A 22744-nucleotide genomic window follows, 5' to 3' on the forward strand; every position below is an offset into this window, starting at 1 on the left:
ATGGAGGAATAAAAAAAAGCAGTAAAAGTAGCTGTCCCAAGGAGTACAAATAAGTATGACATAGCAAGTGGTGCAGAGGTAGGCTTAAAAAGGAGTAGGCAAAACAAATTGTTTCCATGTCTTAAAACACGCCTACTGTCATACGACTTTGACAAAGTATTGAGGGTTCTTTCAAACCTCTGTTTAATTGATAGTGATAAAGCAGGCGCCCTCAAACATACTCTGTGTTTAAAGAAAACATAGAAGACACTAGATTCTTGTGCAAATGCTCACATTAGGTAGTTGTGTTAAATGAAAAACCTCGACCACAACAGCATTCACGATGTTGACAATACAATTCACATCACAGGCACCTAATAATTAAGTAAAGAGACCTTGTAAAATCATTGGATGTAGCTAACATGCTGCAAGCGACAGAAAACATAATTGGCTGGAGAAAAATGTAACAGCATAGGTGGAATTCCTTTACTGGGTGCAGAGAGAATGCAGGCATTCTTCCACAATACATGCAGCCTACTATGAATCAGAGCACTCCTTTCCAATGTAATCAGCTCCAAGAAACAAACGGCACAACTAGAAACAGGTGTCATTAACTGACTGCAGCAGTCTAGGGGGAGCATGAGATATGAAGTTTATTAATTCCAGCTAACAGCCGCTTTACCTTCTCTTCTGAAGTCAGAAGTGGACTTGAAATGTTTTCCTGCTTTAAACAAAACAACTGTTTCTTTGAATGGTGATTCCTAAATCTACTACAGAAGGTTGTTTAAAATAAAAGCATCAGAGGTATTGCCATGCCATGTAAAAAAGAAAATGTACATGAAACGCTATATAAAACATATCTTTGAATGTATTTGCCAATGCAACTAGGGGCTTTTTTGTCTCTTTGGTGCCCGCACCTTCCCAATGCACATTTACAAGTAACCAAACAAAACGCAGTCACTTTCATTGCATGACATCCAAACACACCAGTGTCCTGTGGTTTGATCAAAGATGTGAATGACACAGGCAAAAAAGTCAATGGCTGAAGGGGGTGACCTGGTGCCAGGTCTTTGTATGCTGTGGGCTGAACCAGAATGCGAATGACACCTCCACAGAACAATGGCTGAAGGATGCTACCCCAAAGTCCATTTATGAATGTCTATGCATTAGCATTAATTTCAAGAGATCGGGCAAGTCAAGCTGAGGGAACCAGATGATAAATCAAGTACCTCAAGCAAAATCTGAGGATTAAACTAACAGAAGCAGGCTCTAAAGTCGAGATTCCATTGTAGGCAAAAGATCAGTCTCCCCTACCAATTTACCTCAAGTGCTGAAAGTGAAGACGTTTGTGATTTGCTGAGGTCATTGAATGGTAAGTCTGTAAAGACAGACTTCTTTCTAGGGACAATCGTGTGCTAAGTGACGAGTGGACATATAAGTCCTTATTACGATGTCGGGCAGACTGCCACCGACAGACCATTGATGGTGGTACGACCGACTGACAGCCCTTCGGTCCGACCGCCCGATTACAATCCAGGCAGTCGTACCCTAAAGGGTTGTGGGGAAGAACGCTGCCTCCGACAGGATCAGTGATCCCATCAGGGCGATGGTCATAATAGCAATCCTGAATGGAGGTGGTGCTGAAGCAGGCACTGCCGTCAGAATTACGATATCACGAACAAGACCCCGAGGGGTATCAGAACGCTTCACAATAATGGTAGGGGGGAACAAGATAAAAGAGGAACATTGTCGAGGAAGTAAGAGAGGATAACATAATGAGCTAATATAAATGTACAAGGATATGCACAAACATTGCATGGTATGGAAAGGTAGACAATACTGGGTGTTACAGTTGTTAGGTCAGAAAAAAGAAAAAAAAAATCATGTTTGAAAGCAGCCGTGTAGGGAATTCTGCGGATTTCCGGAGGGAGGGAGTTCCAGATCTTTGGTGCCAAACCAGAGAAGGCTCGGAGCCTTGTTCTCCTTTTGCGAAAAGTCTGGGGTTTCAGTAGTAGAGAATTTGTACTTCTTGATGGTCTGCCCCCACCTGATAGTTCTAGTTTTTGAGCCAGGTAACCAGGGGTTTTGAGGTGGAGGGCTTTGTGCGTCAGACTTGCAATCTTTAGCTGTATTCTTGCTTCGTAGGGCAACCATTTTAGAGTTCTTAGGGCTGGGGAGATGTGATCAATTTTTTTTGTATCAGTGATCAGTCTGGCAGCTGCGTTCAAGCGGGGCCAAGGTATGTTTAGGGAGGCCACACAGCGTCACACTACCATAGTCTAGTCTCAGCAGGACAAGCGCTTGAACCACCTGTTTAAAGTCCTTTTGAGGGAGGAAAGGTTTTAGGTTTCTAAGAAGCCTCATTTGGTAGTTTGCGCCCTTACACATCATACTAATGTTTTTCTTCATGTTTAAGTGCGAGTCTAGGGTGATTCCAAGAGATTTGGCTCGATGATAAGAGGGGAGCAGTTGAAGGTAGTGACAGCCTTCTCATTTTGGAAAGACCGCCATGAAAAGGTTGCCAGAAACTGATTTAGGGGACCCAAAGCAGGGCCCCCTTCCGTCGTGAGTCACTGTAAAGTGGTCCAGGGGACATATGTATAGAGCCCATGCACCTCCATGCTTCGTGAGCCATGCTCCACATGGTGCATGGCACACGGTGCATGGAGGTGCAGTAAGTACTCCTTTGCGTGGTGGTTTGTGCTGTGGCCCTTTCCTGGACCATAGCACTAGCGGACGTGAAAAGGAGCCCTTTGCGACCACCAGCTCAGCTGTTGCATCGTAATATGAAAGTCGGACCGCCACCTGATGTTGGGTGGTCTCCTGACCGCCGCAATAGCGGGCAGCAGTCCGACCGCCTGAGCGACATCGTAATAGGGCCCATAGTGAGGAAGAACATCTTGAATATTACACTAGAAGACAAAAGGAGGAAGTGGAAAGTCATAAGCAAATTAAATACTTGTTTTTGGGCCAGTGGAGATGCAACAGGTCATGACCTTTTGGGTTTTCTTTAGCAGGATCGGACTTTTTATTTGGAAGTGCAGGCAACCTGGCATAGATTGTTGTTCCAAATACTGATTAAGAACGGAAATAGCATGTTACTGCATGGTATTTAGATTATACAAAACATATACATCAATGTCCATGACCTTTGGAATATCAAGGTGTTGACTGGGGTAAAACTGTTAAATGCTCTCTGGGAAGGAGGGCCTAACCCCTCGACTGGGTTAAAACTGATAATCCGTCTCATAGATGGAGGGCCCAAAACCAGCTCCAAAGATGAGGGAGCCCAGACTGGCTTTCACCCTTGAGCAGAGAACCACCATTTGGTCCTACAGTCACTAAGTCCTGATGGAGGACAATATCCATGCAACATAACTCACACAAACATGTAATTTCCAACAAACATACACGACGCACCATCAAGGGAGAAGAAGTACCCCAGTTTATAGGGCACTAAACATATCTTCCACAGAAGGAGTCAGTAGACAGGCCTACTAGAGGGGCACAGAAAAGACCTGTAACTTTAACTAACACATATTGCTCCCAACCAAGTGTCTCTCTACCGTCTGGTGATGGAGCAATAGTCGTACCTCACTAAGGAAAAATAGTGGGTGCGCCTACAGTCTGGCAAAGTGTAAAATTCTTTTAAGGGAGCAATAAAACAGTGTTTGAGGAACAATCACAACTGGGGGAAATAGAGATGCAGAAAATCAAAAAAGTTCAGATGGCACAACTGTCTGGGAAGTGCAGAGATATGCATCTTTACATATAGTTCTTACTCTCTGCAGGGTGTTTAGACAGAATATTGGAAACAAAAATATTGTGGGACAAAATATGTCAAGTATATTGAGGACCAAAATATAGTGAAATTAAGTTTCTATAGGTAATCAAAGTTTTAGTATATATAACTCCACATATATGTACCATGACAATATATATATCTTCAAGGTAAGTAGATATGGAGTTAAGAATAGTAAATATATACTTACCCATTTGCACTTACCTTCTCCATATTTTGGCCCTCGATATTTTTGACACGATATTCTGTCCACACAATGTTTTTGTTTTGGATATTTTGTCAGCGATCCCTTGGCAGCATGGATGTTTTATCAGACCTTTTACAAAAGTTGGTTGCAACACATGAAGAGGCACTGGTCCCAGCTGAGGTGAGTCCTCTGTTGTTAAAAGTAGCAGGCATTGCTTCCGTTTTCATTGCTTGCCATCAGTTACTACAAGGAGTTTTGATGGATCATCTTTGCCAGCACCCCTTTACCTTTAAGTATTTTAATATTAGTTCAAGCTCATTTCCTTGCTCTTCTCTGGTCTGAAACACGTTTGGTGGGTGGGATGAGGAGGGTGGGGGCGGTTTGGAGGGAGAATATTGGGTTACCTTATAACTGTACTTTAACTTTTCCGAGCTGTCTCCAGTATCGCGTCATTCAAATTCTCATCCTTAACGTTTAACATACCATTGGGGGTGGAGGAGTGTAAATCATGAAAGTCCTCTGTTTTGGAGAACTCAGCCTGTACTATTGGTGGATCCTCTAAACGATTATCGCAGGGGTAATGTTTAGAATCCCAGACTGCCACTTCTTTAAGTACCTCAGTTGTCGCCTTCTGTCTTAGCTGAGATCCTTACATTCCTGGCTCTAAGAGAGTCTCCATTAATTCTGTCTTCCTCTGCATGCTATTCTGGGGCTAGATCACAAAACATTTTTGACAGGTGCATGTCTTTGGTGGTAAATAAGGCAGTGCTTGGTGCCAACAGCTTTTACCAGGGTATTATGAAAGCAGATTTCTAGAGGTGGTAATGTGTGACAAGAATGTTTGTGCGCAATTATCGTATTGCATTTTGTTGTTGTGATGTGTAATGTTGTTTTTCATGCTATTGTGTTTTTATACTGCATTACTGTATTGTGTTTTTGTTGCGTTTTGTTTTGACTGCCTTGGTATGAAGCTCAGTATTATGGCGGGTGGGGCAAAGACAAACTTCGCTCCATGTTGATCCTTTCCACAATCCTGCCTTGGGTTTGTGCGGAATGGAGGGCAGCCAAGCCACCAGAGGTGTGACCACCTGCTGCTGCAACAGCAGTTTCCCAATCTCTTCACTACACTGGTGATGCTCTAGCTCCCAGGCTGCCTTGAGCCATGCTCACCTGGAGTTTTAGAAGTGCACCTCTCTCTAATTTTGAGCCTCCGTCACTGCCACAGACGTGAGGTCCTGTAGTGATTTCACTTTTTGGCCCACTTTGATTCCCCCTTAGTTTTGCGTATTAGGCTGTCACTGCTTTGCACAGTTACAAATAAATACATTTGGGGCCGTATGTATCGAGCCTTTTTCCCGTTCGCAAACGGGCCGATTCTCTGAATCGGCCCGTTTGCGAATGGGAAAAAGCCTTTTGGGATGTATCATCCCAAAAGGCCATCACAAAATAAAGAATCCCAAAATTTGTGATTCTCTATTTTGCGAATGCAATTAAGGAATTGCAAATTGTGATTCCTTAAATGCAGTTCTGGAAGCACCTGAAATGTGCTATTTGGCCTTAAGGAATCGCAAATTATCACCAACTTCAAGTTGGTGGTAATTTGTAATTTTCTAGAAAAAAGCACTTTTTTTTGCTTTTTTCATTGTGCCATTTGGCACACACATATGCCCTTAGGGCATATATGTGCGCAAAATGTGCACAATTGCATATTTCAGGGGTGCAACAGGGTGTACTTTTGGCACCCCTGCAACCTTGAAATTGCATTCTCAATTTGCGATTCTCTAATTGTTAATCGCAAATTGAGAATGTCTTCCCATTCATTCCTATGGGCCTCCTAGGCCATAGGAATGAATGGGAAGGTATTCCTTATTTGCGAATCTCAATTTGGATTCGCAAAATCTTTAGCAAATCCTACATACATTGCATTTTGCGATTCTCTAATTACGATTCGTTAAATCACAATTTGAGAATCGCAAAACATACATATGGCACTTGGTTCTGAGCCATTATGTTATTTTAGAAAATATATATATATATATATATCTTAAGTGAGCCTGGATCCATGATTCCCCAGCTCGACTTCAGTAGCTCTGATGCTTAAACCACATCCTCTCAACAATCAACTGAAAGCAATTTGGATAATTTGTTTTTAGATTTCTCGACTTACGCCACTGAGACGTGCGTTATTGGGGTGCTATTTATTGCAACAGAAAAATTACGACACCCTGGCAATGGTAAATAACACCAACAATGAGTTTACATGTGAAACTTTAGCACACCATGTGGATTTTGAGCCTTACAGCACCAAAATCTACACGTCCTGATTCCTACCAGGGATTTTTCGACAACTAAATTTCACCACATTCGAGCTGCCGAAGTGTATCAAGGGAAAAATCTGTCAGATTCTAACGTCATAATTCCAGCTAAAGAATGAGGGCCTCTCACTTGATGCCTCTGATTTAATCAAAGCTGCTCTTCCTTCCACTTGTCAAGGATGTCTTTAAACACCCCTTTTCTTTGTTTTACAGAACCCCACTCCACATCTCAAGAACAATAATAATCGACTGCTTCCCAAGTATGCAGTACAATTACCTGCTTCACAGATGTACCACTCAACCTGTAAAAAAATGCATCTTTTGTTATTCCGTTGCGTTAGTTTTAGAGGCTCAAGTTCTTACTTTTTGCAGAAATCATATTTTGCAACATCCTCGACCGCGCTTCATCAAGAACATCCTCCAAAAAGACAACTTCTCCTTTTCGGGTCTTCATTCCCTTGACTAACCCAAAAGGCACATGGCAGCAGCTGCAGGGAGAGACAAAGGTGCATGAAAACTCAACCATGGGTTTCAGTTCTGTTCTTTCAGAGATGTACAGTTACCAATAGACAAAGTCTCCAAGGAATCAAACCTGGACACATCTACATACATTTCAGTGGGTTGCTTCTACAGCAGGATTTATAGGATTTATTCTTCACTGACTGAGGCCCATTTTATAGCGTTGAAACCATAGACTTAGCACTCATTCGGGGGTACCAGAGACTTAGCACTCATTCAGGGGTACTAGAGACTTAGCACTCATTCAGGGGTACCAGAGACTTAGCACTCATTCAGGGGTACCATAGACTTAGCACTCATTCGGGGGTACCAGAGACTTAGCACTCATTCAGGGGTACCAGAGACTTAGCACTCATTCAGGGGTACCAGAGACTTAGCACTCATTCAGGGGTACCAGAGACTTAGCACTCATTCAGGGGTACCCGAGACTTAGCACTCATTCAGGGGTACCAGAGACTTAGCCCTCATTCAGGGGTAGTCTTTCTTGTGTTCAAACTTTCACAAGATTTTGCATGCAGCATAAATAACTGCATGCAATTCACAATGCTCCTTCAATTAGATTATGATTTTATATCAGCTTGATAGCCACATAAGGCACTTGGTCAAGCCAGCTTTATTAGCAAGCCCTCGTAAAGGCAATAGGCCTCGCCTTGAATATGCCGTTTTATTATTTTTTTGTTTTAGTTATTTTTCTTGTAAAATGTTAAAGACTAGAAATGTGAATCGTTGTCATTTTAATTAGGTGTTGAAAAAATGTGTGATTGAATGAATGAGTAAGGGAACATATGCATGGAGTAATTAATGTTTAGGAAATAACTATCTACATTTCAAGTCTGCATTTTGAAAACATTCAATATTGATAAAGAACTGGTTTGTATGTATTGGAGTGTATTCGCAATTTAAATAAATTATGATGTAATGTGGAGTTTATGAGTGAACAATTCCAGGAGTTAGGAAACAAAATTTAGTCACACAAATAATTGTAATGTGGAACCGAAACTGAGAAAAAGAGCAAACAGAAGACATATGGCATGGCTGATGTGTAGAATTAGGAAAATAATTTGGAGGTGCTATCAGTAGAGAGGTCACAAGGATGGCGGATTTTTTTTTATATTTCAAAGGAAGATAAAATAGAGAGGAAATTGCAGGCCTGGCACACATAACAAACTGTGGTGGTGAGGAAACTCCTAATATTCTTGGTGGTGCTGCAGCGGGACTGCCATCATATTTCAGGCCTCAGACCACTGCAAGACGGCCAGGGATTGTGGGTCCCTGGCAGTAGCAGCTGTCCAATGGCAGTCGATTGCCCGACTCTGAATACGACGGTCGGACCGCCGGTGCAGCAGTAGCCACTGTGGGTTTGGTGGTCCATTGGACTACCAAACTCATAATTAGGTCCTTGGTCTACAGATTCTTCCGAATTAATTGTATGCATTCCTCATGCCAAATGCCCTAAGTTTACTCCTCTTATTTTACATTCCACATTGCAAGTATGTGCAGTGTCCACTTTTCCATATGGACGCTGTTTACTCCTCCGCTAAAGTAACATTTCACACTACATTTATCTGTGTGCTTCGTTTTTCCTTTCCAATGTGCTTTAGCCATGCATAATTATGAAAGATGGGTTTAGCGCCAAGCACACACAAGGCACTTTAAATTCACCGCCACCCCCTCCATCACCAAAACCCAAAGCTTGTGAGGCGACCTGCGATGTCTTGGGGTGATGTCATTTCCATTAATTGACATCGGCTGTGCAGAACCTCCAAACAATTAGCTGGAAACACGCCCTCTGCATGGGTTTACAACTAATTCTGTGGACACCTTGTAGTATGACAATGAAAATAACTCCAGCAAATAGCAAGCAACGGGGGGGAATTAAACCTACGTAAGCTCTTGTGGAGCCCCAACAGGTCTTTTGCGACCCGACAGCTCTGCTGTCTCTCGGGCTTGACCTAAAAATAGGACGGGTTTACACTCAATAATAAATCCAAAATGCTTCTGTTCTACCACAGGTGTCGCAACCAAATGAACTGCAAGTAATAATTTGAATTTATAGGAAAACTCATATTAGATTTTAACCACATGATTAACTGAAATAATGTGTTTTCTCGCTAAGCCAAACTATAAATCCTTGTGGCACTGCATACGCCCTCCTTTCACTGTGTACATGTTCTTAGGTTGTTGTGGATTGCATTCAATATGCATTAAAGTCATTTTTATTTAACACTGTTAATTAGGTAAAAGAAAGGACTATGTAGCAGACGCTTATGGGGATTTTTATATGTGAAAGTGCTGGGTTGGCCAGTCATAACGCATTACAAGGTGTCTCTACCACTCCCATATATACTTGGTATCTGTAGTTCTCCTCACACACTCCTTCTTCAACCTCAAATCCCCTGCAATGTCACAAATACTTCAGTTAGAGACCAATTCTTAAAGCTCTTTTTGTCTTCACGTGTCAGTGCGATTTACTTGCCCGGGCTCTCGTGGGCAAGACCCATGTAAGGCAAGGGGTGAAGTCATACCCATTTCAAGTAAATCCTTTGTGAGTCAAGCTCATAAAACATGGCATCTGCTGCTACCATTCAATTACCAGATATAATGCCGGGTCGCACTGCCACTCTCTCTCATAAAACATTCTGTAAGTTTTCCCAAAGACACCCTTCTAAAGAGTGGCAGGCACGTGCTGCATCCATTCCACTTCCCTATCATAGTAATTGGTGCAAGCAGCCTTTTCAGATATGTTACCCTTTTTTCATCCAGGAAATAGAGTGCTCAAATGCACACATGCTGTGAATTTTGGTCCACTGCAGCAAGCTAGCCTGAGCCCTGTGTCATGCAGGTACCCGCCCGCGTCTGACCTATCAAGCGGGAAAATGAGATAAGCGGGAAAACAAGGCGGGAGATCCATGGGTCAGTTTACCACCATGGAGGCATCAGATTGAAGAAAACAGCCCTGGAAAGCGACATGTTCTGTACCTCAGTGAATAGGACTATGTCTAGGCGCTAGGCTTCAATGAGAGCTGCTTGCCTAAGCTTGTAGCGGTATGCAACGTGTTCTCTTGCTTCACTTCATTTTGTTCTTAGGTTGCATGCTTTCCTGAGCTATCTCAGTACTACATGAGTGCATGAAAGCAGGTCCCACTTACTTTTAAAGAAAAGTAAGACCTGGTCCAAGATGCACCCTAAGCCTGTTTGGTGCCCTGAAGGCAGTGAGTTATCAGCTCCCAATGCTCATGAGGTCTTGATTACAGTCCAAAAGCAGAATATTCAAGCCCATCGATTGTATGTCGCGCAATGTTGCAACTTGTCTTACTTTAAAAAAAGTATTGTCCTGAGGCAGATTAGTAACCAACAACATAAAATAGAACAAAATGAAAACTAAAGGCTTACCCATCAGCCCAGTCACAGCCCATGAGCCTCAGCACTTCAAACAAGTGTTGAAAATGAGTTTGCTGGCTTTTATCTGTCTTATGAGAAAAACAACAATTGCACGTTTATCAGAAGAGTTATTGCTCACTGGACTCTTTCTTCCAAGACTCCCATTTATAATATCATTCACCCAGCCCTGACCAACGTTCCTTTAGCACCCACCCAGCAATACAAAACACAATTTTAACAGCTTTAGTCTTCATTGTGTTCCTGAGTTGCCATTTTTACAGACTGTGACCAGACCTAGCAGGATCTGTGAACGATGTTGTAGAATAAATACAAGTCGAAATCAAATAGAAGAAGAAAAGGCTACGGTCACCACTCACAGAGTCCATCCAGCATAGAGGGACACGAACAGCCTAAGTTGAAAGAAGTAGTCAGGTCTGGGTGCGGTACATACATTTAATTGGAAAGTTCTGGAGCAGTGGAGGGACTGGGAAGCTCTTCTGTAATACAGGCTGAGGGAATTTGAGAGGCGCATATACGACTTTAACTCTAAGGGGGAGGGGGCGCACAGGACTAGCGTTAATGGCGGAGGAACGGGCAATGAGTCACTCTAGGGGCTTCTAAAGAAAGATGGCATGACTGGGGTTTGCAACATCAAAATATCAGCATAGCAGAACATTATTATAGAGAACCTAAGTGGGGGTGGCGGTTTCCAAAGAAATTAGGGTGCAATGAGGCATAAGTCAATATTGGTAGGTGGAGCTGAAATAGCGTAGAGAAATGTCTGTAATATGACACAATCAGTAAATCTGAGGCAGAGAGAGTGGGTCTCTCTCACGTAATTGCCTGTCCCTCAGACATTCTAGGTATAAAGTCATTTAAGTAAAAATTCCATCCCTTATGCATGTCATTAAGCTGGACGACACTCTTAACCTTAATTATTTTAATAAATAAGTATGAAGGCTTTTCAGTATTATTAATGTTCAGATTCCAACACACGAAACAGCCAACATGTTTCAATCCCTCTAGATCTTAATTAGGGCAAGACATATTTATGCCGGGTGATCCGCAAAGCTCAATTTTAAATAAGATCAAATCACTATCACTAATTGGTAACAGTTCCTTTAACATTTAAAAAGGTGTGGGACAAGATTAGGACAGGGTTACCGGAAGGGCGGGTGAACGTCCTCGAAAAGAGACAGACATGGTCCACTAGATAGCTAGGTAAGCCCAGATACAGAAGCAGGCATAGGGGCAGCATAGGGGAGGGATATATAATCCACTGAATGGGGTAGGGATGGAAGGGTGATGATGGAGAGATTAAAATAGCCTCCAGGAAGGGAAAGGGAAAGGGAGGCAGGGAGAAGGGCTACAGTTCAAAATGTTCATGGTTTCATCTGCAAACAATGTAAAAAATTCAATAAAGTTTGTTTAAAAATATAACATGTGGCAATTTGTTTTGCTATAAAGGATAAAAGATAAATTAGGTTGGTAGGAACTATGAATAAAACATTAAGGACTTGCATGTTACCGAGTTTAATGTAAAGTTTAACAGTTATGGTGCTCTTAGAGAAAGAAAGCAAAGGCTTTAGTAGAATATTGATGGTAATTGATCTTTGCACATAGAATTCTAACTAGAAACGACCTTTTCACAATGCATCACAATGGGTCTGATGCGGCTTATGTAGTGATTGCCAACCAAGTGCCAGTACAGCTGGAGAGGCAGGGGATGGGCTGGTTGCCCTAGAGGGTCGTTGGTATGTTGTACTTGAAAAATCAATCAAACAGATTGTGTTTTAACAATGAAGATTTTCAAATTCATCAAACTTCAAAGATCTTTAGTATTCTACGCAATTGTAAAAGGATAAAAAGGCAGATACCCGATGCGTTCTAGAAAAATATCTTGAACGTTTCTTTAAAGGTGGCATTTGTACAGTCTGTAAATCTGCTATATATGCCAAACAGAGTGCTAATAATAGAACTAACCAGAAGTATAAAATCTCAAATTTCACCTGGCTTACTTCTTTTGGTATTTATGTTTTGATGTGCTCGAGTAAAAAAAGACGTTTGATCGGAAGTACATTTTGAATTATTATTGAAAGAGCTATGAAAGTGCTTTATGGTGAAAAGGGCTATGATATTTCAGTGGAGCCTTTTCAGCAAGAACAGATTAGCAATGCTTCGGAGCATTTTGTAGTTGAAAAATTAAAAGAGTCAGATTAGTGAAGATCGATCGTTAACCATAATTATAAATATGAGAATGCAAGTGAGTTTTCAGACTCTAACCTAGGCACCATTGGATTTTACTTTGAAATAATGATTTTTGGGTGTGGTGCATAAAGACAATATAAAACTTTAAGGAAAGGTGAAATAGTTGTTCTTGAATATTGTCAGGAGCCACTAAAGCGTAATGCAGAGCTAGTTCACTGAAGGGCGCAGTGGACCATCAGGGAACTGAGATCCAAGACAGTGAGCAGTTATTACTTTATTCTTTAATTCCTAGAGCCCCATAAGGGACCCAAAAGGGAGGGGTGATCACAGACTGCAACACCCTCCGCAGTAGGCTTCAGGACCACCCCCTCAAATGCTGGGGTGCAAGATGTGCATGCAGAGACACTGACATTGTTCATTGCTTCTATCTGCACACTCCCCACCTGCTTCATCCCACATTGCACTCAAGAACTGCACTTATTGTATTACATTGTTTTATACTGCAACATTTTTGGTACGCTTTGTCCCCCTTGTTAGGGCGTCAAAGCACATTTTTGGAGAGGTCGTATGCTTGCCACCTATTGATTAGTGCACATTTAGTGCATGACTTAAGGGGCCTCTTTACCTCGGTAACACAGGACAGTTACATTGAAAAATCGTACACGGAGATGCCCCCATATAAAAGAAATTAGTGTCAGGTAACAATGCCTTTAAGGGATTTCATTTTAAAATAATCCTGTTTAATTTATCAAAAACAAATTGTGAGAGCCCAGATTAGTGGCCTAAGATATAAGAATTATTGAAATCAATTGAAAAAAATTACAAAAGAAGGTATCAAAAAGAACAACAATGAAAAGAATAACAAAGGGTGTAAACGTTTTTTCGTACTAATTTATGTAGGTAAATAATTTAGAAAAAGGGTACAAAACAACATTCACATAATCAAAAATTACTGAGATTGATTATCTTTGAAATAGACATCTCAATCACTTTTGTGAATAACCCATTTCTTTCACCTATTTACAAATAGAAATTATCAATAAACATACAGTGATTAATTACTATATACATTTTTAGGAAATTTGGTTAGGTATGTCGATGTTTCTGTCTTGTCTTGTGAGACATCTAGTAGACCATCTTCAGGACAAAAAAGTTCATATGTAGACTTAAAACCCTCAAGATCTAATCGGCTAAGGACTGATTTGCTTTGGTCCGGCCGCTGATCTTAGACGGTGTTACAGACATTCGACAACGCAAGTGATGACTTGCCAAATACAAAACAGCGAAAACTCTACCCAGACCACCAATTGTAATTCAAATAAACCATTGGCAGCACACAAGTTTCAACTCGCCATATGTTAAAGGTGAAATCATACCAAGAGCACGCATTGAAACTTTAGCCCATCATTGGCATACATTTTTCTGAGGCACCCATTATCTATCCAGACTCAATGTTCAAAGGTCCTTAGACGATTTTATCTTGAGGGCCTTCAGTCTACATATGAACTTTTTTGTCCTGAAGCTGGGTTATTTTTAAATGAAATCCCTTGAAGGCATTGTTACCTCATACTAATTTCCTGTTACCCAAGCCTCCGAGGGTTTATTGGGTTGCCCAGTTTACTTAGAAGTACCCATATAAAGGAGGAACTGCCCAATTCACACTACAGGGGCATAAAACCGACAGCCACAGAATATATAACATAACATAACGTGTATTTGGAAAGCGCACGTTCATCCTGAAGGGCCTCTTGGCACCGAATAACAGATGTTAATTGTTACCCAACTCAATGGTACTTATTTTATCGACCTCAGAAGGATGAAAGGCAGAGTGGACCTGTTAGGATTTGAACTTGTGATCATGAGGTCAAATACAGACATTGATAGTGGACATTACTCCAATAAGCCACCAGACCCGATATATTACTGCGCTCTTTGTTAAAAACATTTAGCATGAAATAGTTAATCTACCCTCCTACTTTCTTTAGGCAAATATGACATTCCAACTTTTTTTTTTTTAAATCAACCTCCCCTACAATAGTCTTTATTTTCTCCATTTCCACTCCACCTAAAATAGCTTCCTTCATTGCTTAAGACGTTGCTGACCAGGATGTTTTATTTAAGTAAATGAAGAACCACATCCCCACTCACCTCGCTCCTTTTTGCAAAGATTTAAAAGTGCAAAAGCATCATTTTTCTGCAAACAAATAATGTACTTACCACATAGATCATTGTGTCAAAATCATATTTAGATTTTCGGTCTATTGCAGCCGCAAGGTCTCTGTAGAGAAACCAAGAAAATAGGTTAGAATTCTGCAAGATGCCTCAGAATCATAAAGACAACATGACAAAGCTTAAACTGAAGAATGGCAACATTGTCTCATGAGTGTAAGGGAAAATGAGATATCAAAAATCCTCTGTAGACGGCCAAATCGTCCAGTGAGTTAACACTCACTGATGAATCTACTATGAACAGCAGACTATGTTTTCAAATCTCGACCAAAAAACACACTGCCTTCCATCCTTCTGAGGGGGTACGAAATGTTTTATTTTTATTCTGCATTAAACGGATGCATATGCTTGTGCTACTATCTTTAAATCCAGGTTGTAACTCAAATCAGTGGTTATTTGGAGCACATTACATATACAAATAATAATGAATAGAGTGATATGTATAAATTGCAGTTTTTCTACGAACATTCATCTTAGGCTGTTCTTCATGGATTTAGGTGGACAGCGCTAACATCCAGTACAATGTGTACCACTAAGTGCGAATAGAAAATACTCTCGCTGCCCGACACCTGATGTGCACGGCCTTCAGCCATGCCTAACAAGGAGTTGGTCGGCAGGGCCTGGCCAGGTCCTGCACCCAACACTATTGGGTGCTCAGCCCCAGACATGCACCGAGCTCCCTTCTGTAAAGAGTCTACAGCTGTGAACACCAGGGAATTTTACTGGTACCCCGGTGCCACAGGGGGGTGCAGCAGAACCAGTCACTTAAAATATATATTTTAATTTCAACTTGTATCACGCATGACTCTTAGGATCAAGGTGTGCCCTCACCTTGTTAACAAAATTTTCAGGACTCTGGGACCGAATGCTGTAATGGCAGCCACAACCTTTTAATCAGTAATGCAGCTAGCCAATCAGATCATTCGTACTGCGGTATCATTACCAGAACCACAGTACCAATATAACTGACAGGAACAAAAGCTCCTTCGGCCAATCAGAAGGGCTCATTTAATGAATTGTTTGCTACCAAATAGACTATACATTTTTCTGCTCAACCCGAGCCCCTCTTTAAAGGCTAATCTCTTGAAAAAGGCTACACAAATTTACACCAAATCAAAAAAAGTAGGCCTTTTGAAACTCAAACTTTTTGCCAAAATAAATTTGGTGTAATTCCGTTGTAACAGAGAGAAAGGTTTCCTATGGGAATTAACATAGCAAATAGAACTTTTGGGACCCCGGGCCCTGCTTGATAGATTGGCGCAAAAAGGTCTGTGAAAGAGCCAAAGTGGATGAAATTGTTTTGTTTCATGCACATTCGTCATCAGTATCAGCTTATTAAATGAACAAAAAATGCCTTTGCTCCGGAAACTCAGACAAAGGTAAAAGTGACATTATAGTTTTATGTGGGTCACAACTTTACCTTTTGAACTAAAAAAAACCACAGATATTCACCAATTATAGTTAGCACAGCTAACTACAACTTGTGCCCCTGTCATGCATTGCTTATGACCTCACATATTACATCACTCATCACCTGTTCTATGACATCATTGATTTTCTTTATACAGAATTTAATTATCCTTTAACATACATTAATATTGGTGATTCCCCATCATACGTTTAAACAGCAGTAATGCTATTGTCATTGTAGTCCAACAGCATAGGCATGCCATGTCAAAATACAGAAATCACAGAAAGGTGTCAAGGGAGGTTTATTTTAAATATTCGTGATAAACCTGAGACCACTAATTGTGAGGTTTTTGAGCAGTTATTTGTGACAAAAATATATACAACAAACAAATGATCACAAGACAAACATCGATAAATTATGTGTGCCAGCCTGAAATTAAACCAGTCCTGAATTTGTACTGAAAACACAAGGCGGACAAATGTCTACTGTCCTGCTTGTGGGAGGGTGGGGATGCATATCCTACTTGGTGTTGACAACCTAGAAGATTGGGAAAATAATTTCTATTCAGTCCCCCTCGTGGCACACCCTGTTCTACCGTCCCCCACAAAGGGTGTGATCATTGATTTGTTGTATATATTTTTGTCACAAATAACGTTTGGTATTATGTATGTGTTGTATATATTGTCTCACAAAAGAAATGGTTCTAAATCACGCATACAAATGTGTTGCAATTGTGTGATTTACTAATGTGGTGTTTCCTTTTAAAAGACATGTCCAATTGATTTATGAATGTCTTTTTGAATTATCAAAACTAAGCAGAATAAATGCTCAAAAACCTCAGAATTAGTGGTCTCAGGTTTATCGCGAATATTTAAAATAAACCTCCCTTGACACCTTTCTGTGATTTCAATATTTGGGTGGCCCAGTCTGGGGAGTACAGGACTCAAGCCTTCCTTGTTTTCACTATGTCAAAATACAGAGCATATCAAATCTAGCAAGCAATCACATGCACATGATGTACTACTATGTCTAGAAAGTGTGCTCAGACAGTACACTGCTGCTCACACACAGAAGGACCTAGGGTCGCCAGGTGAGGTCTCCAAAGGAGTCATCGAACAACCCATTCAACAAGACAAATTGCCCTCCCTCCCCAGTCCCCTTGTGCTGCCTTCCCCCTCTCCCTAAGTAAGTCAGTAGATCAAGACTTGGGCATGCCAAGCCCCCCCATGTATTCCGTGTCAGTTAGCCCCCTACAGGTGTCCTCCAAAGCAGCGCAAACAGTGGGGGTGATAGTTAGGGCCAAAAGTCAGCCATCCGGCACCTCACAAAGGGCTTCGTCCCCAGTGGGCTTCCTAGGCAGCGCCGTCCCCTTCACTCATCCTCGCTCCCCTGGAGGTCAGCCAAAATTGTGTTCCATGCTCACACAAACTATATAGGCCTCTTGCCCTGGCACACCTCTCGCAGCAGTGCCGCGCCCTCCCAGGCAGCCCAACGTAGCACTTCTAAGACATTATTGATGACATCCCTGACAACATTATCCAATGAGTGTGTTAACTTGTTTTTATAGTTTACATAGTGGCAGGTAACAAGCATATCACTCTTCTACCTAATTTTGTACAGCTTGTGTCCAGCTAACGGGTGTAAGTGTTTACAAAATGTTGTGCTCTGAATGAATCATAGGTGTGTATAGGTATTGAAGAATAACTGTGTGCAGATGACAGTTGATGACTTGTGTCTAGTAAGTTCCACACACGTTTTTTGGTTAGTCAGAAAAAGTTTCCAACAGGGCAAAGATTATACATACTAGATACTAAGTATTGTACGTAGCCTTGAGTTATTAGACAGCATTGTTTCAGCATGACAATCTCTACATAACATAAAAGACTGTGTGCACCAGGTACTAACCAATGTACATGTCCTTCTTTTGCTTCAGAAGATGGAATATCTGTAAAGGCTGCAGGTTGTATCATCTTTAGCCCCTTCAGATCTCGGTATTTTAAGCGAATAGTGTCTTTTTTGACAAGGGTTGCATAGAGTGTCCACTGTACTAGTAGATACTGTGTTAATACTCTAAGGTGCATTTCTCATGAGAGTTTCACTGCCTGCAAAAAGTAAATTCTCTCCATAGAGTAATCACTGTTAACAGTACCCACTTTTCTACTCATATCAACTTCTTTCTCAGTGTAGGTTCAGTGACTGTGAGGGGTTTGATACAGAAAAAAGCTGTCCGTAAGAGGGAATTCTTTTTGGAACAGATACTGAGTATCTTGAGGGGGGTGTAATTTCTGTCGCTGGTTCTTACCGGAGGTCCTGCTGTTGATGCCATTTGCTGCCCTGCCGCTCCTGGGGTGCACACGCTGTTCGTCTCCTCTGTCGGCGCCAACGCTATCGCGCCGTGACAGGGGGAGACTACAGCTCCCAGCCTGCTTAGCGGCCACTTCCGCTTGTCTTCGCGCCCGGAGGCGCTGAAAAGGCAGAGGCTCCCTCGGTGGAGCGGGGGTGTAATTTCTGTCGCTGGTTCTTACCGGAGGTCCTGCTGTTGATGCCATTTGCTGCCCTGCCGCTCCTGGGGTGCACACGCTGTTCGTCTCCTTGTCGGCGCCAACGCTATCGCGCCGTGACAGGGGGAGACTACAGCTCCCAGCCTGCTTAGCGGCCACTTCCGCTTGTCTTCGCGCCAGGAGGCGCTGAAAAGGCAGAGGCTCCCTTGGTGGAGCGGGGGTGTAATTTCTGTCGCTGGTTCTTACCGGAGGTCCTGCTGTTGATGCCATTTGCTGCCCTGCCGCTCCTGGGGTGCACACGCTGTTCGTCTCCTCTGTCGGCGCCAACGCTATCGCGCCGTGACAGGGGGAGACTACAGCTCCCAGCCTGCTTAGCGGCCACTTCCGCTTGTCTTCGCGCCCGGAGGCGCTGAAAAGGCAGAGGCTCCCTTGGTGGAGCGGGGGTGTAATTTCTGTCGCTGGTTCTTACCGGAGGTCCTGCTGTTGATGCCATTTGCTGCCCTGCCGCTCCTGGGGTGCACACGCTGTTCGTCTCCTCTGTCGGCGCCAACGCTATCGCGCCGTGACAGGGGGAGACTACAGCTCCCAGCCTGCTTAGCGGCCACTTCCGCTTGTCTTCGCGCCCGGAGGCGCTGAAAAGGCAGAGGCTCCCTCCGCGTCGCGGGACGCGCGCGGGCGACGCCGGGCTAAGCCCGGGCAAAGGGCGGGCCGTTGTGTGGCAGTTAGGAGGCCGGAAGAGGTCGGGCCGGGCCACCCCCCTAAATCATGGCTTACTAAAACTGTTCGGTGCTACGATGACGGCATGAGCTGTATCAAGACTATATTCAGCTGATCATTCGCTGAACCGGGGTTGCCGTCCCGTTATAGTTCTGCAACAACTTGCGACTGAAATAAGACAGGTTTATTTTTTCTTTTCTTTTAACATTTATGTGTCCTCCACTGGTGTGTAGAGGCTCGAGTTTTAAACGGGAGTGATTTCTTATTACTAATACTAGAGACTAACGCGCTTGTATTGAATCTCAGAATGGCCACAAAGAACTCCACCTTGGACAATTATTTGGTCAAAATGGTGAGCAAGATAAATCATGACCGACGAAAATCACTGGGGAAGGATTCTACTCCGGACCTCACCACTTCTATAGATACTAATATTGAAAGTGATCTTACTATGCTGGACTTAACCAGCATTGACAGTTCTTGTCCTGAAACCGTAACTACTATTTTCTTAGATCACGAAGTATCTACTCAAGTACCGTTAGAGTCACCTAGTGATCCTGTGTCACCTCTTTCCCCCTTTAAGAGGCCTGTAAGAAAATGTAGGAAAACCCTAACTAAGTGGGGAAATGCTCACCCAAAGTTGAAGTTGGACCAAAGACATAGAAATACTGTGACTGTTACTGATAACACAGCTAGCAAGGGTGATGGGAGTGACAATCTTTTGGGTCATATTGCCAAAATTTTTGAGGACAAATTAGACCTCATAACTAAGCCTCTCATGGAAAAAATTGACTCCCTAACCATGGAGGTATCTAGTCTATTTGAAGCAAAATTAGATGTGGTGACCAAACCTCTTCTGGAAAAAAATGATTTCTTATCATTGGAGGTATCTAGGTTGGGGGGTCTTTTAGAGAACATGAGGAAAGATCAGACTGCAATAATTCCTGATTCAGAAATACATTCAACAGTCCAGGCACAATCAGTCATAATTGGAAGAAAAAGCCCTTTCAAATCCTTACCTAGGGAGATATGTCATCCAGCTGGTTGTATCCCCCAGTCAAATGTAGCCCCACCTAATAGTGAGAGGACTATTACTCCTGGATATAGACCAAATCACATTAACCTCCCGCCTGATTGTGAACCTTATGTTGTAGTGCTTTCAAATGTCCCTCCCCCCGACTCGACAATATCAAATCATCGGGAGGAATCCCACGATTCCCTCAAACGGAAATCAATTGCTTGGTTACATAAAAACTGTGGTTTTCCCCCACTCCTCTCTGATGACATTCTGTCTACTAGAAGGGTTCCCTGGATTGGTAGCGCAAGAAAAAGATGCAAGGGGGATTGTATAATTATCAATTTTAGATACCCCCAGCACGCTGCAACCGTCCTTCTAAGAGCAGCATCCCGGGATATAGGGGAGCTTGATGTAGGAGTGCATTCTTTGGGGTATTTCTATAGGCATTTGACCAAAGTACCACTATTACCTAATATTCGTAGACCCATGCACAATAGCAGAGACATACACTTCACCATCCCAACTGAAAATAGATTCTCAGCTTTGAGTATGCTAGATCAAAATGATTGACATTTAAACGAATCAAGCATAGACACACGAACAGACAATCCGATATGGGGTTCAGGCGTGAATGTTGAACAATTGGGTTCAAATTCTAAAATACCAACATGCCCCGGAGTTACTGTGTTAGACAAGTTGGGAATCAAGATTCTATCTTCTATCTCCTCAACGAGGGTGGCTGCTAGTTCAGGGGTCTCAGACAAGTATTATATAATGTCCACGGAGGGAAAGGATGATAATGAAGTTGCTAATCAAGCAAATAAGGTAAATCCTTTAGTCATATCAGAGGTCAATACAGGGAATGAAATAATATTAGTAGGCCCAGCCTCACCACACGTAAAAGAGGATCCAAGTATTAGAATGTTATCTTGGAATATAGCTGGGTTAGCTAAGAATTTAATGGATGAGATATGGTCCTCATATATAGAGGATTATGATATTATACTCTTACAGGAGACATGGATGGTGGAAATTCCCCACAGGCTGGGTTTTAAAACTTTTTGTTCTAATGCAACACCATCCAATAGAGGTAGAGCATCAGGGGGATTGGTTATTTGGGTCAATGTGTCTCTAGAAATAGAGGCTAGACAGATATCAATTTCCCCTCCAGACCTACTTGGCATTAAAATTCTTACCAGAAGGAAAGAAATCATTTATTTAATAAACATATACAACAGACCATATCCTTCCAATAAGGAATCTAAAACGATAGAAATCTTGGATTCCTTTTTGGAAACACTGGGAGAAAATGCAAAGGTAATAGTTGGCGGGGATTTTAACTGTAGATATGAGCCTGTTTCAGGTATGGAAAAATTTTTTGATGAACAAGACGCCGCTAATAATATTTTGCCCTTACAATCAGTGGGCTCAGTTAATAACACTGTAGCTGTCTTTCAAATTTTGCAATTGACTGTGGCGCACGACCTAAGGGCTTGTAACGGCCGTTTTTGTTCGGATAGTCCAGCAGCCCCGACTTATTTCAAGGGATCTTACAGATCACACATAGACTTTATAATGGCATCCCGGAACGCATGGGAATTAATCGCAGATTTTAAGGTAGATCAAAGGACAGAGAGTGATCATTTCCCTCTCCAACTATGGTTAGATCCCCACCCATTTATTACTAGACATGACGAAGAAATGTTACTAACATCATCTAGTGGGGAGCTACAAATATCTAACAATAGACGTGCGGTAAGATGGCCACATATTTTGGGGTCGGAAAAAACATTGGAAAAGATCTATAACGTCTTCTCTGAAATCATGGGAACACCCCAGTTACCTATAGTGGGCACTCCGGGTGTTCTTGATTTACATTATAAGTTGTTGGATGCTTTAACTCCACTACTGAGCAAAACTTATAAACAAGACAGCAATAGGGAAGGGAACCCCCTCAAGACGATGAATCCATGGTATAATCAAGACTGCCGCCAAGCTAAATCAAGGCTGATTCAGGCAGTAAAATCTGGTAATCGTCTAGAAATAAAAAACGGAAGACTAATTTATAACAAAACCATGGACCAAGCAAAAAAATTCTGGGATGAAACTATTTGGGAGGATCTCTTAAATGCAACAAAGCAGCGTGACCAAAGTACGTTCTGGAATTTAATCGCCAAGGGGAATAAGAAGGGTAGATCATCAAAGGATATTTTCCTAGATGAAAATACATGGTGTGATCATTTTACCAAGCTTTATGCCAATAAAAAGAACAGTTTGTCCCTTAAGGACCATGAGATAGACTTAGGATCGAGTAATGCCCCCTTACTCTTCAGTCTAGAAGAATCCATCCAGGCCTTACAGGCAGTGAAAATGAGCAAAGCTCCTGGTCCTGACAAAATTCCCGGCGATTTACTAAAACATGATGTAGAAGTGTGGGGACCATATATAAACTTCCTGTGTAATTCGATTGCTGCGGG

General features: G+C 42.2%; 1 protein-coding gene across 2 annotated transcripts in view; it reads right to left on the reverse strand.

The window, feature by feature from the left end:
* The window catches only part of RARS2 (arginyl-tRNA synthetase 2, mitochondrial), a 201638-nt gene that overhangs the window by 47241 nt on the left and 131653 nt on the right, over positions 1–22744 (reverse strand). For both annotated transcript variants that reach the window (XM_085611098.1, XM_085611097.1), the window contains 3 exons: positions 14609–14669; positions 10196–10272; positions 6647–6771 (listed from right to left, as the gene is read on the reverse strand). In XM_085611098.1, the coding sequence (XP_085467224.1) occupies positions 6647–6771; positions 10196–10272; positions 14609–14669 (263 nt within the window). The remainder of the gene's footprint in view (positions 1–6646; positions 6772–10195; positions 10273–14608; positions 14670–22744) is intronic.

Source organism: Triturus cristatus, chromosome 6 (genome assembly GCF_964204655.1).
Source record: "Triturus cristatus chromosome 6, aTriCri1.1, whole genome shotgun sequence".
Classification (NCBI taxonomy): domain Eukaryota; kingdom Metazoa; phylum Chordata; class Amphibia; order Caudata; family Salamandridae; genus Triturus; species Triturus cristatus.